The sequence below is a fragment of the Triturus cristatus genome, chromosome 4_1 (assembly GCF_964204655.1).
Source record: "Triturus cristatus chromosome 4_1, aTriCri1.1, whole genome shotgun sequence".
NCBI lineage: Eukaryota > Metazoa > Chordata > Amphibia > Caudata > Salamandridae > Triturus > Triturus cristatus.
The window spans coordinates 912595495-912617623 of record NC_140585.1 but is presented as its reverse complement, the minus strand read 5'-3'; the positions used below and the strand labels follow the sequence as shown (position 1 = coordinate 912617623).

The 22129-nt window shown below is 48.6% G+C and overlaps 1 protein-coding gene across 3 annotated transcripts in view; it reads right to left on the bottom strand.

The window, feature by feature from the left end:
* The window catches only part of TNPO3 (transportin 3), a 1119313-nt gene that overhangs the window by 545352 nt on the left and 551832 nt on the right, over nt 1–22129 (bottom strand). For all 3 annotated transcript variants that reach the window (XM_085653697.1, XM_085653695.1, XM_085653696.1), the window contains exon 11: nt 20768–20907. In XM_085653697.1, the coding sequence (XP_085509823.1) occupies nt 20768–20907 (140 nt within the window). The remainder of the gene's footprint in view (nt 1–20767; nt 20908–22129) is intronic.

The window sequence follows — 22129 nt, the reverse complement described above, 5'->3', positions numbered from 1 at the left end:
GCAGGGACAGGCTTCTGACTCTCTCTGGGCCAGAAGCAGGATCCTATGACCTCATGAAGAAAGCTCTGATTGAGGGATTTGGATTCACCACTGAGGAGTATAGAATTAGGTTCAGGGGGGCTCACAAAACCCAGACCCAGTCCTGGATTGATTTTGTAGATTTCTCAGTGAAGACACTGGATGGTTGGTTAGCTGGACATGGTGTGCAGGATTTTACTGGATTGTACAATTTATTCATGAAGGAACATATTTTGAGTAACTGCACAAATGAAAAGTTGCATCAGCATTTGGTAGACCTAGGTCTAATTTCTCCCCAAGAATTGGGAAAGAAGGCGGACCACTGGGTCAAGACTAGGGTGACCAAGACAACCACTGGGGGTGACCAAAAGAAGGTGGTCACAAAACCTCCCCAGGGGAAAGGTGGTGAGAATCCCCAAGATAAAAAGTCTGAGTCTTCCAAAGGGCCCCAAAAACCTGTTCAGGTGGGTGGGACCCAAACTACTCCCTATGTGCCCCAACCATATAGGGGGAAGAACTTTGATCCCTTAAAGGCCTTTTGTAATACCTGTAAGAAGCAGGGACACCTAACTGTATCTTGCCCCCAAAACAAAGCCCCTAAGGCACCCAGTACAGCCACTCCTGGGGCAGCAAGTATACAAATGGGATCAGAGGTGTACCCTGAGCAAATCTGGGAACACACTGAAGCAAGTTTAGTCTCCTTGGGAGAAGTGGAGTTTGCCACTGTGGCTGTGTGGCCCCCCAACTTGAAGAAATACTTACAGTACCCCTGGGTGAATGGAACTAGGGTAGAAGCTCTGAGGGATACAGGTGCCAGTGTCACTATGGTGAAAGACACACTGGTTTCCCCTGAGCAATACTTGATTGGGAAGTCTTACCCAGTCACCAACGCTGACAGTGTCACCACTAGTCATCCCATGGCCATGGTAACATTAGGCTGGGGGGGGGGTTACTGGCCTGAAACAGGTAGTGGTCTCTCCAAAGTTGCCAGCTGCATGTCTGCTTGGAAATGATCTGGAAACCTCAGCCTGGGCTGAGGTTGAGTTAAAGGCCCATGCAGCCATGCTGGGCATCCCTGAATTGGTGTGTGTGCAAACCAGAGCACAGAGCAAGAGGAAGGGTGAAAAAGTAGGTTTGGAGCCTGGAATAATGGCCCAACCAACCAAGAGGAAGGGCAAGAAGACTGGGGGACCAGCTTCTGTACAGCCAAACACTCAGAACCCCTCTCCCCCTGGAGAGGATGTAGATACCTCTGAGGGAACTGAGTCCATGGAGCTTGACCCTTACCAGGTTGAACTCTTGGGCCCAGGGGGACCCTCTAGGGAAGAGCTGTGCCAGGGTCAGCGAGACTGTCCCACTCTTGAAAGCCTGAGACAACAAGCTGCTTCAGAAGCCAGGGGAGATGTCAGTGGTACCCACAGAGCTTATTGGGAAGAGGGATTACTGTATGCTGAGGCAAGAGACCCCACTCCTGGAGCCACCAGGAGGGTGGTAGTGCCACAGAAGTACAGGGAGTTCCTCCTAACTTTGGCTCATGACATCCCCCTAGCTGGACATCTGGGGCAATCCAAAACTTGGGAAAGGTTAGTGAGTCACTTTTACTGGCCCCAGATGCACCAAAAGGTGAAGGAGTTTGTCAGCTCCTGTGTTACCTGTCAGGCCAGTGGCAAGACAGGTGGCCACCCAAAGGCCCCCCTCATTCCACTACCAGTGGTGGGGGTCCCCTTTGAAAGGGTAGGTGTGGACATTGTGGGTCCACTCGAACCTCCCACAGCCTCAGGGAACAAATTCATTCTAGTAGTAGTGGATCATGCTACTAGGTACCCTGAAGCAATTCCACTTAGGACTACTACAGCTCCTGCAGTAGCCAAGGCCCTCCTGGGTGTCTTCACCAGGGTGGGTTTTCCTAAGGAGGTGGTTTCAGACAGAGGTTCCAACTTCATGTCTGCTTACCTAACACACATGTGGAAAGAGTGTGGAGTGCAGTACAAGTTTACTACACCCTACCACCCACAAACCAATGGCCTTGTTGAGAGGTTCAACAAGACATTGAAAGGTATGATCATGGGACTCCCTGAGAAACTCAAAAGGAGGTGGGATGTCCTATTACCATGCTTGCTTTTCGCCTACAGGGAAGTGCCACAGAAGGGAGTAGGTTTCTCACCCTTTGAACTTCTGTTTGGTCATCCTGTAAGGGGACCACTGTGTCTTGTAAAGGAGGGCTGGGAGAGGCCTCTTCAAGAACCCAAACAGGACATAGTGGACTATGTGCTTGGCCTAAGGTCCAGAATGGCTGAGTATATGGAAAAAGCATCCAAGAACCTTGAGGCCAGCCAGGAGCTCCAGAAGCACTGGTATGACCAAAAAGCTGCACTGGTTGAATTTCAACCAGGGCAACAGGTGTGGGTTTTGGAGCCAGTGGCACCAAGGGCTCTCCAAGACAAATGGAGTGGCCCTTACCCTATCCTAGAGAGAAAGAGTGAGGTCACCTATCTAGTTGACCTGGGCACTAGCAGGACACCCAAAAGGGTCATCCATGTGAACCGCCTTAAACTCTACAATGATAGGGCTGACATCACCATGCTGATGGTGACTGATGAAGAACAGGAAGCAGAGAGTGAGCCACTCCCTGACCTCCTATCCTACAGCCCCAAAGATGGGTCAGTAGATGGTGTGATTTTCTCAGACACCCTCTCTGCCCAACAGCAGACTGACTGCAAGCAAGTCTTGCAACAATATGCTAGCCTCTTTTCCCTGACCCCTGGTCTGACAAGCTGGTGTACCCATGATGTGGACACTGGTGACAGTGCACCTGTCAAGAACAAAATCTATCGACAGTCAGATCAAGTCAAGGAAAGCATCAAAGCTGAGGTCAGCAAGATGCTGGAGTTAGGGGTCATTGAGCCTTCAGAGAGCCCCTGGGCTAGCCCAGTGGTTCTGGTCCCCAAACCTCATCAACAGGGTGAAAAGAGAGAGATGAGGTTCTGTGTGGACTATAGAGGGCTCAACTCTGTCACCAAGACAGATGCTCACCCTATCCCAAGAGCAGATGAACTGATAGACAAATTGGGGGCTGCCAAATTTCTCAGTACCTTTGACTTAACTGCAGGGTACTGGCAGATTGGCATGGCCCCAGGAGCAAAAGAAAAGACAGCATTCTCCACCCCTGATGGGCATTATCAGTTTACTGTGATGCCCTTTGGGTTAAAGAATGCCCCTGCCACCTTCCAGAGGTTGGTGAACCATGTCCTGGCTGGGTTGGAGTCCTTTAGTGCAGCTTATCTTGATGATATTGCTGTCTTTAGCTCCACCTGGCAGGATCACCTGATCCACCTTGGGAAGGTTTTAGAGGCTCTGCAGAGTGCAGGTCTCACTATCAAAGCATCCAAATGCCAGATAGGGCAGGGCACTGTGGTGTACTTGGGCCACCTTGTAGGTGGAGGCCAGGTACAGCCCTTACAACCCAAAATCCAGGCCATCATGGACTGGATAGCTCCAACAACCCAGACCCAAGTCAGGGCATTCCTTGGCTTGACTGGGTACTACAGGAGGTTTGTGAAGGGGTATGGGTCCATTGTGACCCCCCTCACAGAACTCACCTCCAAGAAAATGCCGAAGAAAGTTAACTGGACAGTTAGTTGTCAAAAGGCTTTTGACACCCTAAAAGAAGCAATGTGCTCAGCACCAATTCTAAAAGCTCCAGATTATGCCAAGCAGTTCATAGTGCAGACTGATGCCTCTGAGCTAGGGATAGGAGCGGTCCTATCCCAGACCAATGATGAAGGCCAAGACCAACCTGTTGCTTTTATAAGCAGAAGACTACTCCCTAGAGAGCAGCGTTGGAGTGCCATTGAGAGGGAGGCCTTTGCTGTGGTTTGGTCCCTGAAGAAGCTGAGGCCATACTTGTTTGGCACTCACTTCCTAGTTCAAACTGACCACAGACCTCTCAGATGGCTAATGCAGATGAAAGGGGAAAATCCAAAACTACTGAGGTGGTCCATCTCCCTACAGGGAATGGACTTTGAAGTGGAACACAGACCAGGGACTGCCCATGCCAATGCAGATGGACTTTCCAGGTTCTTCCACTTAGACAATGAAGACTCCATAGGACAAGGTTAGTCTCATCACCTTTCGTTTGGGGGGGGGTTGTGTGAGAAAGTGCCATCTTTCTTGCATGGTATGCCCCCACTTTTTGCTAAATTGCTGAATGTACTTCGATTGAGTGTACCCTGGGTTCCTGCCAATCAGGTGCCCAGGGCCTATGTTCCTTCCTTAAACCACACAAACTCCAAATTGGCAAACCCTAGCCACATGTCAGCCCCTAGTAAATGGTACCCTAGGTACCCAGGGCCTTGTGACCAGGGAAGGCCTCTAAGGGCTGCAGCACTCATTGTGCCACCCTCAGAGGCCCTGTACCCTTACACACACACACTGCCCTTGCAGGCTGAGTGTCTGGGTGCAGGACAAAACAAAGAGTCGACATGGCACACATCACTGTGTACCATGCCCATCACCTACACTGCCAAGGCATATGTCAGCCACCCCTCTAGCTGGGTGCATTACGCCTATGGTGTGGGCACAGGAGCAGGAGCCCTGTGCCCCTACAGTACCCGGGTCCATTCCTGGGCACTGTAAGTGCAGTGCTGTCATTTAAGAATACATGGTGCTGAGAGCTTGTCAAACACGAGCTCCACAGCACCATATTGGCAACACTGAAGCCTGGGAAGTTTGGTATCAAACTTCTCAGCACATTGAACCCACACTGATGCCAGTGTAGGATTTAATGTACTAAGCACCCCAGAGGGCATCTTAGAAGATGCCCCCTTACAGCTAACTTGCAATCCACGTCTGCTCTGAGGCTGCCCAGGCTGCCACACAGCAGACACGTTGCTGGACCCCTGGGTGGGAGAGCCCCTGCTCTCCCGGGCCTGCAACAATGCACATCCTGGGTGAGGTGAGAAATCTCCTCCCCCAGGATGAGCAAAGGGAAGCTTCAAAGGCATGCCGCCAGTTGGAGTTTCCCCAGGCCACTGCAACCCCCCACTCTGGCGGGAAGCTTGGCCGGAAACCCCATACAAGGACAGGGGATGTGCCAGCCTGCCCACCCCACCCCTCAGGTGGGGGAGGCGAGGTGAAGCACATCTCCGGGCTCTCGCCATCTTGAAGATGGGAGGCCCTACCCTATCAGGATTAGGCTACTGCCCCCCTCCCACAGGAGAGAGGCAGGATAGGGGGTGTACCCACCCCAGGACAAGGACCCATTGGTCCCTGGCCTTCACCTACCTGTAACGCCCCTAAATCTAGTATTTAGGGGCCCCCTGAACCTTCCTTCCTCAGATTCCAGATAGAAAAACGACAAGAAGAGCAAGAAGAACAAAGACCTGCCCTGCAGCTGCTAAAAAGAGAAGAAGACACCAACTGCTTTGGCCCCAGCCCTACCGGCCTGTCGACTCTCGAACCTGCACCAGCGCGGCATCCCACGTGGCCAGCAACCTCACCAACCCCGGAGGACCTGGCTACCTTTTAGCTCTAAGCCCCTGGGACTCCCACGAGTAGAGGCTCTACTCAAGAAACCTACTTGCTATCCCTGGCACCAGCCCGGGACCGCGGACCCAACACACTCTGCACCAGCCAAGCCTGGCCAGTGCCGGAGTGGACAAAGACCCAGAGGACGACCCCACGGCGACTGTGACCCAGAGTCCGGCACCCAAGGACCCCCCTCGACATCCCGGAAGAAGCCTGCAGCCTCAGAACCAAGTGCCACCCCAGCCGCGATCAACCAGAGGGTAAGATTCCCGACGTCAAAAGGCACCCCTGCACCCGGCGCCCTGCGACCCCCTGTGCCCAATCCTGGGGTACCCACCTAACCTACAACTACCCAACTTACCTCTCGAAGTGGTGGTGGCACCTGAAACATCCTCGTCCCCGAGCCTGCAGCCTCTTTCCAAACCGGAACATTCCCATTGATTTCCATTGAGCGCCCTAAGGCTCAAAAGCACCCTGCACCCAGCCGCCCGAGTGGCCCTGGCAGTGCCCTCTCTACTCTAACCTACTTCCCCACTTGCCCTGAGTAAGTGACCAGGAGCCCAGCTCCCACAGCCGCGTGGCTTGCCAGACAGCAGCCACCAACCAAGGCCCCCCTATCCCTCATAGGATAACATTGGGCCCAACTCTCTCTGCACCCGGCCGTCCTGAAACCGCTGAGGGTGAACCAACTGTACCTACCTGACACTGGGGGACCCCTGAGTCCATGCCCGGAATTTCAACCCTACCAGTCGAGTACTTACCCTTAAACCGCTAACTTCATTTTCCTCATAGGGTAACATTGACTGGCTTTTTCTTCAAAAATCTTCTAAGTGTGAACTTTTCAAATCTGCAAAAATTCACCAAAAATCAGCCAAGTGACAAAAACGAATTTACTCACCTGCTCCTAGGTGAGCTCCCAGTGCTGGATCTTGGTGCCCAGCCCTGACTCTGAAAAGTGTTCACAACTATACTTACTTCTAACTCATTTTTCTCCCATAGGAAACCATTGTCTGCTTTTCTGTGAAATTTCTTCTAAGTGTCTACTTTTGCACATTTGAAATATTCTTTTAAAATCGTACCATTTCTGCAAACGAAATTACTTACCTGCTTTTGATAAGGACCCCAGTCCTGGGTCTAGGCACCCAGTCCTGGATTACTAAAGTAACGATAAAGTACTCTACCTGCAATTTGAATTTCTTGCCATAGAGATCCATTGAATGTTTTCTGTGAAATATTTTCTAAGTGCTAACTTTTGAAATAGCTAAATATTATCTAAAAATCATTACAGTTATTAAGTCGACTTTCATCACTTGATTCTGAATACTGACCCCAGGCTGGTTCTAGGATCCAGACCTGGAATTCCAAAAGTAATCTGAAAAGTAATTTATTACAAATAACCTGAATTTACCATTGAGCTCAATGCATTGTTATGTTTAGGAAATAGGATTGTCTATTGCAACCAACTGTGACTGTTTACACAAATTTATTGCTTGAAACAAAAGTATTTATATTCAACCTCTCATTCTGAGAAAGTATATTTTTACCCCCTTGTGGTTCTAAAAATAAAACAAGCATATATTTTATATATACAAATCATTGGCCTAGAGTTCAGTTATTGAGTGTGTGAAACCATTTGCTGACTGAGTGTGTACAATAAATGCTTTACACTGTCCTCTGGTACTGCCTTACTGCTCGACCAAGCTACCACTTTTGAGAGTAAGGTCATACCTAACTTTGACCTCTATCAGCCTCTGGGGGACTGTGGACTCTGTACACCCTGTACCTATTAGGGAACAGTATATACAGAGCCACTTTCTCACAACGGGTATATTTAAAGTCGTGGTGGCAACTGGGGGGTAATAACCCTTCACGAAGGTGGCCTCTCGCCTGAGAATGTGGGGCGGGAGCACACAGATATATTTAGACTCTTAGGGGCAAAGTGAAGGAATCTGACGCTTCTGTCTAAGCTAACCTCTCTCTCCCCCGCCTAAAGAAGAATTTTTTTTCATAAAGGTGCCCTCTCCCTTTGTAGGGAGTGGTCTAAAGGAGGGGTAGCCGGGGGCATCATGCCTGAGCGAGCATAAATGCATCCTACGTGATGTTGCCCTCTCTTGGGGGGTGAGAAGTAGTGGAGCAAGGGCGTAGGTATTTTGAATGCAGCAGGTGCAGTGACTTTGGTGCCCAAATGAGTGAGGGGTCCGTTGCACCCCAATTATAGCTTTATTTCGTTTAATACCTGAATAGTAGAGGAGGCATTTACTTGCACTAGACCCCATGCCGCCCTTCCTACCCCTTTGTATTGTAGGAAAGGGTGCTGAGGACAGAGACATGATCGCTGCCCCCCCACTCCACACTGGCGTGAAGCCAGTGTGGTTGCAGGACGCCTGGTACATGCTCCTTCATGGCTCTCGAGAAGACATTTCTTATCAGCTTGTTAAATAAACAACCTGATAAGAAATGTCTTCACGACAGACGCAAACCAGGCGAGACAGTCCGGCTCAGAGAGAAAGGGCGTAAACTGAAAACCCTAATTTCCAATGGCAGGTCACCGTTTAGCTGCATAAACGGTGACGCCGGCCAATGGAAATGAGGGGCGGGGTTTAAAGCCCTCTTCTAAAAGTCCTCTCCTACAAAATCTCTCGCGGAGGCAGAGCAGGGCTCCGCCCTGCAACGCCACGCGAGACCTAAAAAGGACTCCGATTTGGCGTGGATACCTCATGTGGTCAAAAATTTACAGGAGCCTAAGCGCGAACTATCCCAAATAGCCAAAAAAAAGGCGCAGCACAGGGTGGGAGAAAGGCCTAGCAGTGAAGGGGTTGATGCCAGTGTGGGATTTAATGTAAAATGCACATCAGAGTGCATCTTAGAGACACCCTCTGAAACTCGACCAACTTGTAGTGATCAGACTGAGTGGCTGCTTAGGCTGCCACCAAAACACATGTTTCGGGACCCCTGGGTCGAGAGCCTGCTGCTCTTGGGGGCCTGAAACAATGCACATCTTGGGACGAGATGTCAAGCCTCCTCCCCCAGGATGGGCAGGGTTCACGAAAGGGAAGCTTCAAAAGCATGCCGCCTTTGTGAGCCTCCCCAGACCATTTGCTGCTTACAGCAACTGATCCCCACTGGTTCTACCCCCCCCCCACTTTGGGCGGGAGAACCAGCGGGAAAAACAAGCGAGGGAAAAAGGTGTGCCCACCTCTGCCAACTCCAGCCCTTAGGTGGGGGAGGCGAGGTGAAGCACAACTGAGTCCCCGCCATCTTGAGGATGGGGAGACCCAACCAACCAGGAACATGCTCCAGGCCCCCTCCCACTGGAGGGTGGCACGATAGGGGGTGTACCCACCCCAGGGAAGGGACACATTGGTCCTGGTCTTTACCTACCTGTAACGCCCTTTACCTACCTGTAACACCCCTAAATCTAGTATTTAGGGGGCACCCTAAACCTTGCTTTCTCTGATCCAGCCTAACAAGAAGAAGGACCGAACAGCCGTGCAGCCAGCTAACAAGAGGAAGACGCCCACTGACTTGGCCCCAGCACTACCGGCCTGTCTCCCCTCGAACCTGCTCCTGCAAAATCCCGGTGTGTCCTGCAGCCAGCCACCTCAAAAACCTCGGAGGACCTGCCTGCCTTCACTTCCAAAGACTGCTGCTTCCGTGAACACCGGATTTGTTCAAACTGCAACCTCTGGCAGCAGCCGGAGACCGCAAATCTGCCCACATCTGCACCCACCGTCCACAGCCAGAGCTCGAGGGGGCAAACACCATGAGAAAGTCAACCCTACGATCCTGAACCGAGATCCGGCGACCCCTTACCTTCCTCAAGCCTCCAGTAGACGCCTGCAGCCTAAATCCAGAAAGCCCCCCTAACCGCGACCCAGAGTTGGTAAGAAGATCTGACCCCAAAGGCACACCTACACCCAACGCCCCATGGCCTTGGGTGCCCAAACCAACGGTGCCTAACCAACCACTTACTTCCCAACATAACTCTCAAAGCGGTGGCCGCATCCAGAAGTCCTTTGTCTTCCTGCCTGCAGTGCTTTTGAATACCGGAGGTTCTCCACTGAAAACAGGGCACCCGACCTCGAAACAGCAGCCTGCACCCGGCCGCCCTAGTGGCACTGAGGGTGCTCCTTTGGTGCTACTTTGTTTCCCCATTTGCCCCGACCTAAACTCGGAAGCTTTGCTCCCACAACACAGTGGCCTGCTTGCCAGCAGCCACCAATCAGAGGCCCCCTATCCCCCATTGGATAACACTGGGCCTCAACACACTGCACCCAGCCACCCTAGTGCTGCGGAGGGTGTAACATGAGTGCATCACTGACCATGGAGGAACCCAGAGTCTAACCCCAGAACCTTAACTCCCACAGTCGATAACTTACCTGTGAACGGATAACCAGTCAGTCAAAAGCTTTAATATCGGCTGAAAACCATAAAAGCACATATATACAATAATTGAAATACGAACATAACATTATACAACAATGCTGGACGCTGAAAATACAGACATTACTCCTAAAATGGCTTAAAATAGAATATTAAAAACGTAATAAAATCCTATAGCTATTAAAATAGAAAAATAGGTCAGTCCCAGCGCTGGATAATGTTAAAGGTACCTTCTTAATTACAATGGCTCAATTCGGACAATTTAACTTTTTTTTTTTAATTTTGACGCCTCTTGCGCTCCACATAGAGAAGAGGTTTCTGGAGGTAGCAAATACAATCAAGGGGGTAGTATCATATTTTAAAATTCGAAATACCTCCCTATAATCCCTGAGACCCCTAGTCTTACATAGTGGGACGATCCATTTAGCTCTGGCCTTAGAGTAGAAAGTGCAGAAGAGCAGAACGTGTTGATCCGTCTCCTCTCCACTTTCACACCCAGGACAAGAGCTCGGTACATGGGGAACATTAGACCACTTGTTTGTCACAGCCCGCACTGGAAGTGTTCCATGTCTAAATTGGACATATAACTTATTTTCCAGTAAGGGCTGGATATCGTCCAGGAGTTTCTCAAATAAATAGTTTTCCTTGACCTCCAGAAATCTATTGGTCAACCTACCCAAAAATGGATTTGATGTTATAAGAACCATTCGATATTGCTTGAGTGCGGTGACCAACGACCTCTTGGTGGTCAGGGCACAAGTTTCCTCGGGGAAAAGCCACATGTCTCCCCTACCCAATGCATAACAGAGCTGCTTAACGTGTTTTAGCCAGGGGATTTTTCCCAGACCCCTTATGGTAAAAAAATCCCTTAGGTCCTCCCTAAAAATCAGAAGCTCTGGGGTAGACCAGAGTCACCGCCAGTACAGCAAAGGGCGATTTGAGGTGATCTCCTGTATGGGGGCCAAACCTAGATCTAACCGTAAAGGGATCAGGGGTGTGCTCTGGGGAAGTCTCAATAGGCGCCTGATGAAACTATTCTCACTAGTAGACAGGGAGGTGGCGCTGACATGGCCCCATAGCTCTACTCCATAGAGCGCCCCACCTCTCGCCTGTGCTTTATAATTTTCCACTGGCAGACCCAAGGATTTAAATGAACACTCATTATAAACCTTTAGTATACCGCCAGACGATTGAGCAAGCTTCATATTTGCCTTAGCCATGTGCGACCCCCATTCCATCCTTTCGTTGAGTGTTACCCCTAAGTAGTCGAAAGTGGAGACTCTTTCCAACACGGAACCCTCCAAATGGAGGTGGGGCAATTAGATGATTTTGCATTAAAAACCATGTATTTGGTTTTGGAGAGATTAATCTCCAGATTTCTCTATCTACAAAAGGAGCAAAACGCCTCCAGTGTTCGCTGAATACCCATAAGGGATTTTGATAACAAAAGGGTATCATCAGCGTACATCAGGGCTGGTATCTTGCGGGCTGCTAAACTAGGAGAATCTAGATCCCTTGCTCCCATTAGATGTTCGATCAAACCGTTAAGGAACAAGGAAAAGAGCGTAGGGGCCAACACGCACCCCTGCCTCACACCCCTTTCCACCGCAAAGGGAGCCGAAAGCTCCCCGTTCCTCCCATACCTCACCCTTACAAAAGTGCCTTGGTGCAGACGTTTGAACAAATGGCACAGATATTCCGGAGCGCCCATCTCCAACAGTAACGCCAAGAGCTTATCCCTCTGTACCAAGTTAAATGCAGATGAAAGATCCACAAAGATCAAGTAAAGACTACCAGCCCCCATGGTCACCGTCTTCCAGTAGACCAGCTGGAGTCTGAACAATTGATCGATTGTGGAAACCTTGGCACGAAAGCCTGCTTGAAGGGTGTGAGAAAGTGGCTCTGTATATACTGTTCCTTAATAGGTACAGGGTGTACAGAGTCCACAGTCCCCCAGGGTTTAACAGAGGTTAAAGATAGATATAACCTTACTCTCTAAAGTGGTAGCTTGGTCGAGCAGTAAGGCAGTACCAGAGGACAGTGTAAAGCATTTGTTGTACACACTCAGTCAGCAAATGGTTTCACACACTCAATAACTGAACTCTAGGCCAGCGGTTTATATATAAAAAAAACGATATGCTTGTTTTATTTTAGAACCAACACTTGGATTTAAAATATATTTTCTCAACAGGAGAGGTTTCATATAAATACTTTTGCAATATGCAATAGACTTTAGTAAACAGTGACAAGTGGTTGCAGTAGGCAACTCTATTTTTAAACACTACAATACATTGAGCTCAATGGTAAATTCAAGTTATTTGCAACAGATTACTTTTTAGATTACTTTTGGAATTCCAGGACTGGATCCTAGATTCAGTGCTGGGTCAATTATCAGAATCAAGTGATCAAAGTCGACTTAAGTACTGCAATGATTTTTAACTAATATTTAGCTATTTTAAAAGTTGACACTTGGAAAATATTTCAGAGAAAATAGTCAATGATTCCCTATGGAAGAAAATTCAGGTTACAGGTACAGTATGTTCTCGTTACTTTTGTAATCCAGTACTGGGTGCCTAGACTCAGTACTGGGACCTTTATCCAAAACAGGTAAGTAATTACGTTTTCAGATATCATACGATTTTTGAAGAATATTTAAAGATTGCAGAAATCGACACTTAGAAGAAATTTCACAGAAAAACAGTCAATGGTTTCCTATGGAAGAAAATTGAGTTAAGGGTAAGTACAGTTGTAAGTATTTTTCAGAGTCAGTGCTGGGCACCAAGATCCAGCACTGGGACCTCACCTAAGAGCAGGTGAGTAAATTCGTTTTTGGCACTCGGCTGATTTTTGGTGAATATTTGAAGATTTGAAAAGTCCACACTTAGAAGAAATTTCAGGAAAAAGCCAGTCAATGTTACCCCATGAGGAAAATAGAGTTTGCGGTTTAAGGGTAAGTACTCGACTGGCAGAGTTGAGGTTCTGGGCACAGACTCAGGGGTCTCCCAGGGTCAGGTAGGTACAGTTGGTTCACCCTCAGCGGCTCTAGGGCGGCCGGGTGCAGAGAGAGTTAGGCCCAATGTTATCCTATGAGGGATAGGGGGGCCTTGTTTGGTGGCTGCTGACTGGCAAGCCACGCGGCTGTGGGAGCTGGGCTCCTGGTCACTTACTCAGGGCAAGTGGGGAAGTAAGTAGGTGGAGAGTTTTCACTGCCAGGGCCACTCGGGCGACTGGGTGCAGAGGGCTTTTGAGCCTTCGGGCGCTCAATGGATTTCAATGGGAAATCTCCGGTTTGGAAAAAGACTGCAAGCTCGGGGACGAGGATTCTTCAGGTGCCACTACCACTTGAGAGTTAAGTTGGGTAGTTGGAGGATAGGTAGGTACCCCGGGATTGGGCACAGGGGGTCGTGGGGCGCCACGTGTAGGGGTGCCTTTAGGTGTCAGGAAATCTTACCCTCTGTTGATCGCGGTTGGGGGGGCACCTTGTTCTGAGGCTGCAGGCTTCTTCAGGAGTGTCGAGGGAGGTCCTTGGGTGCCGGACTCGGGGTCACAGTCGCCGTGGGGTCGTCCTCAGGGTCTTTGTTCACTCCGGCACTGGCCAGGCTTGGCTGGTGCAGAGTGTGCTGGGTTCGCGGTTCCGGGCTGCTGCCAGGGGTTAGATATAGGTTTCGAGTAGAGCCTCTACTCATGGGAGTCCAAGGGGCTTAGAGCCAAAAGGTACCCAGGTCCTCCGGGGTTGGTGAAGTTGCTAGCCACAAGAGATGCCGGGCTGGAGCAGGTTCGAGGGTCGACAGGCCGGTAGGGCTGGGGCCAAAGCAGTTGGTGTCTTCCTCTTTTCAGCAGCTGCAGGGCAGGTCTTCTTTCTTCTTGCTCTTCGTAGTTTTGAATCTGGAATCTAGGGAAGGAAGGTTCAGGGTGCCCCTAAATACTAGATTTAGGGGCGTTACAGGTAGGTGAAGGGAAGGGACCAATGGGTCACCGTCCTGGGGTGGGTACACCCCCTATCCTGCCTCTCTCCTGTGGGAAGGGGGCAGTAGCCTAGTCCTGATAGGGTAGGGCTCCCCATCTTCAAGATGGCGAGAGCCCGGAGATGTGCTTCACCTCGCCTCCCCCACCTGAGGGGTGGGGTTGGCAGGCTGGCACATCCCCTGTCCTTATTTGGGGTTTCCGGCCAAAGCTTCCCGCCACAGTGGGGGGTTGCAGGGGCCTGGGGAAGCTCACAGAGGCGGCATGCCTTTGAAGCTTCCCCCTGCCCATCCTGGGGGAGGAGATTTAGCACCTCGCCCAGGATGTACATTGTTGCAGGACCAGGAGAGCAGGGGCTCTTCTACCCAGGGGTCCAGCAACATGTCTGCTGGGTGGCAGCCTAGGCAGCCTCAGAGCAGACATGGATTTGTAGGTTAGGTTTAAGGGGGAACCTCTAAGATGCCCTCTGGGGTGCTGGGTACATTAAATCCCACACTGGCATAAGTGTGGGTTTAATGTGCTGAGAAGTTTCATACCAAACTTCTCAGTCTTTAGCGTTGCCATTATGGTGCTGTGGAGCTCGTGTTTGACGAGCTTTCAGCACCATGTACTCTTAAATGGCAGCACTGCACTTACAGGGCTCAGGAATGGACCTGGGCACTGTAGGGGCAAAGGGCTCCTGCTCCTGTGCCCACTCCATTGGCATAAGGCACACAGCTAGAGGGGTGACTGATGTATGCCATGGCAGTGTAGGTGTTGGGCATGGCACACAGGGATGTGTGCCATGTCGACTTTGTTTTTGTCTTGCACCCAAACACTCAGCCTGCAAAGGCAGTGTGTGTGTGTAAGGGTACAGTGCCTCTAAGGGTGGCACAAGGAGTGCTGCAGCTCTTAGAGGCCTTCCTTGGTCACAACGCCCTGGGTACTTAGGGTTCCATTTACCAGGGGCTGACATGTGGCCAGGGTTTGCCAATTTGGGTTTGGTTTGTTTTAAGGAAGGAACATAGGCCCTGGGCACCTGATTGGCAGGAGTCCAGGGCACACTCAGTCAAAGTACATTCAGCAAAAAGTGGGGGCATACCATGCAAGAAAGATGGCACTTTCTCACAAAGGGAGGTTAGGATGTGATGTTCGTCCATCCAGCACTGGAACCTTGATAATAAAAGGCGGGCAAACAGTTTCTGCAAGGTGTCGATGAGGCTAATAGGGCGGTAATTAGCTGGGTCGAGTGAGGGAGCCTTCTTATGGATAGGAATGATTTCTGCACCCCGCCAGGTTGGGGGGGATCTCCATGCCATGTAAAATGGCATTAAAGTAAAGCAGAATATAGGGAACCCAAACCTTCTGTTCACTCAAAAATAGATCTCAAGGTAGCCTATCCAAACCGGGAGCCTTCCCGGAAGAGAGACTTCTAAGGGCCGCCTGGATTTCGAGGATAGTGCAAGGTTGATAATCAGAATCCTTTACATCCGATAGCGCTAAAGCAGATGTATCCTTCATTGGTGAAGCCACGTCTGCTAGAGATGCGGTGTCCATGTGGGTGAAGAGAGGCTTAAAGTGGGCAATCCAAACCTCCTCACTCAGGTTAGGTATTCTAGCGGACGACCCCTCTACCGAGCCTGATCTAACTAGGTTCCAGAAGGCCCTATAATTGCGTCCTTCCAGGGCTTCTTTTATGCTATCCCATCTCAAGGCCTCCCATTCCGACTTGGACTCCAAGATTATACATTTATAGGTGTGTCTAGCCCCTTTAATACTCGACAGAGAACCTGTTTTAACCTCCCTAACAAGAGCACGTTTAGCCGCCCTACAGTTACTGTTAAACCATTGGGCCTGGATTTTTGCCCGTGGCTTCTTGTTCGCTGTAGTATAAAAATAGTCAGCCAGGGTATAGAAAAGGTTGGAATGGATATACTCAAGCTCCTGGAAATAGGAAAGATCATAATTATCAACCGGGAGTTCGAAGGCCTCTGCTAGAGAGCTAGCAACATGTTGATATAACTCAGTTATTTTATCAGGAGATAGCACAAACTTGACCCACATAATGCGTCTGCCCCCCGCCACTTTGATTAGATTAGAGTCGGCAAAAGTCTCCAACACCCCCAGTTCATGTTGGCGTCCCAATGTATGTTTTAATTCTAGTGACAGAAGATAATGGTCACTATCTACCCTATTAATTACAGTGAAGGCCCTCATTTGGGACCAAAATTCCACATTGACCATATAGTCAATGGTTGTGCTTTTCCCCACTCTATTATAAATGCTCTTCCCAGGGGCATCAGGAAGGAGTCTACCATTACAGGCTCTGAGGGAGTGGGTTACTAAAAGCTTATTGATCTGGAGAGCCAGAGGCGTTAGGCGCTTTGCCGAGTGCATAGAGCACTCCTGCATGTGCCAAATGGCGTCCTCATCTAAAGTTACAGAGGGGATCCCAAACAAGGGTTCAAAATGGCAATTAAAGTCACCCCCGAAAATTCTGTGTGACGGTGATGGGAACATAAAAAGAAGTTAGTCAAGAGCCTCTAGCATAGATAACCCCAACCGTTGGGGAATAGGGCACAAATAAATATTAATAACCACCACTGACAAACCATCCAAGTATTTAAGTACAATGCAGAGAATGTCCGGAGAGTTAGAATCTATTACTTTGACTGAACACCCCAAATGTGTAGCAACCCAAATACACAATCCCCCCGAAGGTCGTCTCCTGGGTCCCTGCACAGCCGGGATGTGAAATGTTGCATAGCCTACCCTTAAGGGGGCAGTCAACAGCCAAGTTTCTTGGAACAAACACAAATCATATTTGTCCACCAACTCACCCCAGTCTGGATTAGATAACTTAGAACCTAGCCCTGCTACGTTCCAGGACCCAATTAAAGATCTACGAAATTCACCCCTTGCGGGCCTAGGTATAGTGGATTCGAGCACATTAAAAGAGGGAGATCCTATATGGGTCTCCTGCTCCGATCCGTCTCCTAAAAGGCTGGTGTTTGAGCTTGAGGATGGTGAGTTAGTTGTCATTCCAACTTGCTTAGCCCCAAAAGCCCGCTGGGGTTGGCCCTCTTCAGCTCTCCCACGCTCCACCACAGGACAAACGGCCACATTGGGAACCATTTCGATGGGCCCCCGTCGATAAGATAGTCAAGCCACGTTATTCAAAACACTAAAGGTGATAGCTACAGGTATGTTTTATTCTAATTCCTGTGGGCCATGATGGAGATAAGTTGGTACAAGCCCACCCAGAACTAAATCCCGTGAGTAAAAATACCCCAAGGGGAGAGGATTGATAGGTCCCGGATTACACGGGCCTCCCCACTCAAGAATGTGATTGTTAATTTCAGGGATCCTGGAGTGGTCAATCACAAAATCCCCTCAGGATTGGTCCCCAGCCAGCTAACTCTTCTAGCAAATAGAATTTCCCCCCTGGACCGATCTCATTAATGGTCTGTGTCTGTTCAGCCCAAAAATTTTTTTGTTCAACTCAGGGAATGATTCACCTCGCTCACCTGACAACAAAGGAACTCCTGTTAAAACCAGCACATACGGAGAGGCCTCAGGTGGTAACTGGGGGCAGGGTGGAAGTTGTAGCAATCCATTACCGGATTCCTTCAGAGCAGGGTATTGAGGCACCAGGCCCCGGTCCGCCCGCTGCTTACTAATGACTTTAAGAGCAGGAGGTGGGTTGGGGGGAGGGAGTGGGGGGGGGGGGGGGGGGAGGGGGTCAAGCTAGCTGTAGCTGGGTGCACCCTGGGTGTGAGAACAGGACCAGGCACGGTAGTGTCAGCGGTTCGTTTGCACATATTTATTGGAACCAATCCCTGGGCCAGGTTGTCTAGTCGAGAACCAACATTTAGGCTATGGCCTTGTGTGGCCTGCTTGATACTACCTGGGACCACTTTCGCAGTAGCATTCCCAGTTGGAATAGGTAGCTGTTCTCCTCCACTTTTGTTATTGTTCATCAGTGAAACTACTTTATCAATTCTACTCATCAAAATTTTAAAGTGAGAATTGATAAGTTGTTCCAATTGGGCTTGGAAATCAATTAGTAAATGAGTAGCCCATACCGGAGGTGCTAAAATAGAGAAGGGGTGCTCTTAGAAGGCTTTTTGGGTAATTTCGGCATCTTAGTTCTAGAGCGGGGTTTTGATGCCTTTGCCGCTATCTGAGGAACTAAAGGCGATGCGGGATTAATAGGAGAGCTAGGATCTAAAACAGTCTGCGCACATGGAAGCTCAACATAAGAGGACACTAGCATCGAGTCCGGAGAATTGCCAATGAGTGTAGATGTGTTCCCGGTTGGCAAGGAGGGAAGCAAACCAGGTGTAAGTGAGAGACGTCTTTCAGTATTCTCTATAGCCGACGCAACTACTCCTATTGTTTTTTGTAACATTTTATCAATGGCCGTTAAACTCGGAACTGGAGTACTTGAGGGTGATTTTTGCCTTGTAAAAGGACGAGAGTTTGAGGGATTGGTGGGATTGATTTTGCCCATAGTACTCAATGTGGGGATCTTATAAATTTATGGTAACAGAGGCTCAATTTAACAGTTCCAGGTCAATTGAATATAAAGTAACAAATAGTCACTGAAAGATAATAAGGTCCCAATAGACAATTCCAATAAACAATATAATATCACTTTAGAGCAAAGCTTTGGCTGAATGATAAAGTAGTTACCACAGCGATGAAATCCAGTCCAGTCACTGCTCGTCCAGCCAAGATGGGTAGCCCTGCCCAGCCACCATTGGCCCCTGACTGCCTCAGACGGCCCGCCCTTTGCCCAGGCTTAGCCCGGCGACCGCCCGCACGCGTCCTGCGATGCGGAAAGCTGAGGATAAATAAAGAGCCCCGGCAGGTGAAGTGGGAGGGGCTGCCGGAATGCTCCACGGCCCCCGCTGGTTCCTGGGTTCTGGAGTCCTCAATTGGCCACCCACAGCAGTTCTCAAGACAGCGCAGCGTCTCCCGCGAAGCGGGAGGCGCAAGGAGTAGATGTAGCCCCGCAGGTGAGGTGGGAGGGGCTGCCGAAATGCTCCGCGGCCCCCGCTGGTTCCTGGGTTCTGGAGTCCTCAATTGGCCACCCACAGCAGTTCTCAAGACAGCGTGGCGTCTCCCCTGGCGGAATGTACTGACAAGCTCTAGAAGAATTCACGAGGACATTGGTGTAAAAAGTTGAATCAAAGCGTTCATCTGCACTTGAGCTCGGCAGACGCTCTCGTGGAAAACGGTTGCACTTTCTTTTCTTTTTTCAGGATCTGCGTTACTCAAATTCCGGTCTGTTCCTGTTCAACCAGGAGAAAAGGCTTCTTGCAGCTGAGACCAGCTGGATCACACACGCAAGGAGATCGGATGGAGATCGCTGGATGGCTGTTCCATCATAGGCAGAGATTCTTCTGTGGCTCTGGATGAAGTTCAACAGCGTCACACACACGTTCTTCAGTCTCTCTGTCAGAGAGCGCAGGCTGTGTCTTCAGATCATAGTTCAAAGCACAGACCTGCTCCACCACTTCTAGAATCAGCTCTTGGTGTCCAATGCTCTTAATACCAAGGTTCTCCAGCTCCAGGGAAGAGATGCGCAGCAGGTCTTCACCAGTCAAATTCCACTCCTCAAAGCAATACTTCTGAATCGTGGAATGGAGTCCTCTGAGCCAGGCTGCGCTCTCTCCTGGGTCCCACCCTAACCTGTTTTTCCTCCATAGGATAACATTGACAATTTTCTTCCAAAACGTTTCGAAGTGTGGAGTTTTGAAATCTAAAAATATTCTTTAAAAATTTCACGAATAACCAAAACGTATTTACTTACCTGTTTGCAGAAAATGTCCCAGTGCTGAATCTAGGTATCCAGCACTGAGTTAGAAAAGTAACGTAAAAAGTAACTTACCTGTAATTTACTGTAAAAGCCTATTAATTAATTGTTCTGTATTTGCCAAGTATTGCAACCTACTGCACCCCCTGTAAATCAAACAAAGTACAATTCCTATTGCATTTTCAAACTGTTCTACATTCAGCAACTTATTACTGTAAAGTATTTAATGCTTATCTGTGACAGGCTTGCATGGTTCTAAAAATAAAACCGTATATTTTTTATGCAAAACCAATTGGCATAGAGTTCAGTTCTTGAGTGTGTGAATTCATTTGCTGACTGAGTGTGTACATCAAATGGCTGACCCTGTCCTCTGATACTGCCTTACTGCTCGACCACTCCATCACAAATAGAGTAAGGTAATATCTAACTTTATCCTCTGCCTACCTCTGGGGCCACTTGGACTCCATACAAACTATACCTCATTTTAGTGTAGTATATATACTATATAGAGTCTTTTGCTTTCTCGCCCTAAGTGTGCCAAGTATGCCTAGACGTGGGGTTTGGGCTCACTGTGCCACTGGAATCAAGCTATCCTGGCTAAAGAGGGGTGAAACCCCGAAACCGGTCCTAGAATGCTTGTTTCCGGTCCAGGGAGGACCTGGCTTGGCAGTTCGGGTTGGACTGCTCCCATGAGGCACAGGGTCAAGACTGATTTGCATATGGCCAGGTTTAAACTGGGGTGGCATGGTGAGCAAAAGAATGATGGATTTAACCCAGATCTTTTGACTGGGGGTGAATGTTTTGATTTGTTCTGAATTCCGTCCATCAATTGTGTGTCTTTTGCTTATAGGACATTTTAAAGCAACACAATAGTGCCACAAACACTACTGTAATGAAATACATGAATTCATTGTAAAGGCTATCAAGTCAAAATGTACAAAAATAAATACAAATTGCAATAAATTTCTAAGTATGAAATGCAATCATTGGTTTGCTGAGGAGAGGGTTAGATACAATTTTAAGACTATTGCATTTCTATTAAAACAAAAACATGTAAACAAAAGGATGAACACTCACCCAGAAACTGAGGATTGCGATCTACCACCTCACTCATTTCCCCCACAAGCTCTATGCTTGTGTATCTGACAGCAGTATGTACAGTTTCTGGCAGTCGCACAACACCATCCAAAACTTCCACAAGAGTGGGATTATTCTCTCTGAAAATAAATAGTGTTTTACAATTATTACCTGAAACTCAGAAACCGTAATTAAGTCAAACAATGATAATCAGTGGCTAATAAAAGGAGGGGAGAAGAACCCAGTTACTTGCCCGTGTTTATGGTTTAGCTGCTTAAAACTCTTCTAGATTCCAATATTTTACACAATCCCACTATCTAGTGTTTGGGACGAAGTGTATTTTCTTCAAAACATTAATTTGCAGGTAGGAGGCACAATAGGCAGAAACCCTGCATGATGTAGACAGTAAACCCACAATGCCGATGTGCGTGCCCATCATCTTAGATTTTTCTTTTTTTTATATCTTCCATGAACCTTCAAAGGTGGGAGCTTACATGTGGATCTATAAGAGCTTAAACCTGAAAAAACAATTTCATGCAAGTAACTGGTTTATTTTGTAATATGAAATCACTTCTAGGTTGTCATGCTTTGAACAAACTTTGTAGCGGCATTGCCTGCCTTGGGTAGAAGAGGGAGTGGAAGCAAAAATATTTTTAAGCAGGACGTGTCCCACTTAAACATCTTTGCATAAGTGTAAGTCAAGACAGTAATGCTCTGAGGTCCATGTAGCTCCCCTACATTTTTCCTGTATGGAGTCGTTGGCCATAAAAGCCGCCTTAACCTGTCATTCTGGTAGAGTCCGTCCTTGGTCTAGAGATCAAAGGTTAGCTTGCTAGAGTGCATCACAGCTCAAAATGTACAATCCATCTAGAAGGAAAATGCTACTTACCAGTATGCATCTGTTCTTGTTATGTAGATATGTAGATTCGTATAATTGAGCATAAATCGCCATCTGGTGTTAGGCTCGGATGTTTGCATTTTGTTTTTGTCTTTGAAGAAGTATTTGTAGTCACGAGGTAGGCGACTCCTCCTTAAGACAATAGTGTGCATGGGCATGGACTCCATCTCCAGATTGTTTTGCCATAGAGGGTTATGATGGAGTTAGTAAGAAATCGAAAAGGATGTCCATGTGTAATGTATCTAAGTAAGATGGTACTGGAACAGATAGATGTATCCGGGGAGGTTGGTGGACGTATAGAAATCTACAGTTCTACATGCCAAGAACAGATGCATATTGGTAAGTAGCATTTTCCGTTCGAGACATATGAGCTGTAGATTGTATACTTGTGTACAGACTATACAGAAGTTACCTCCTTAGCGGTGGCTACCTGTATCTAATGCAGTGGTTTGAAAAAGTGTTCT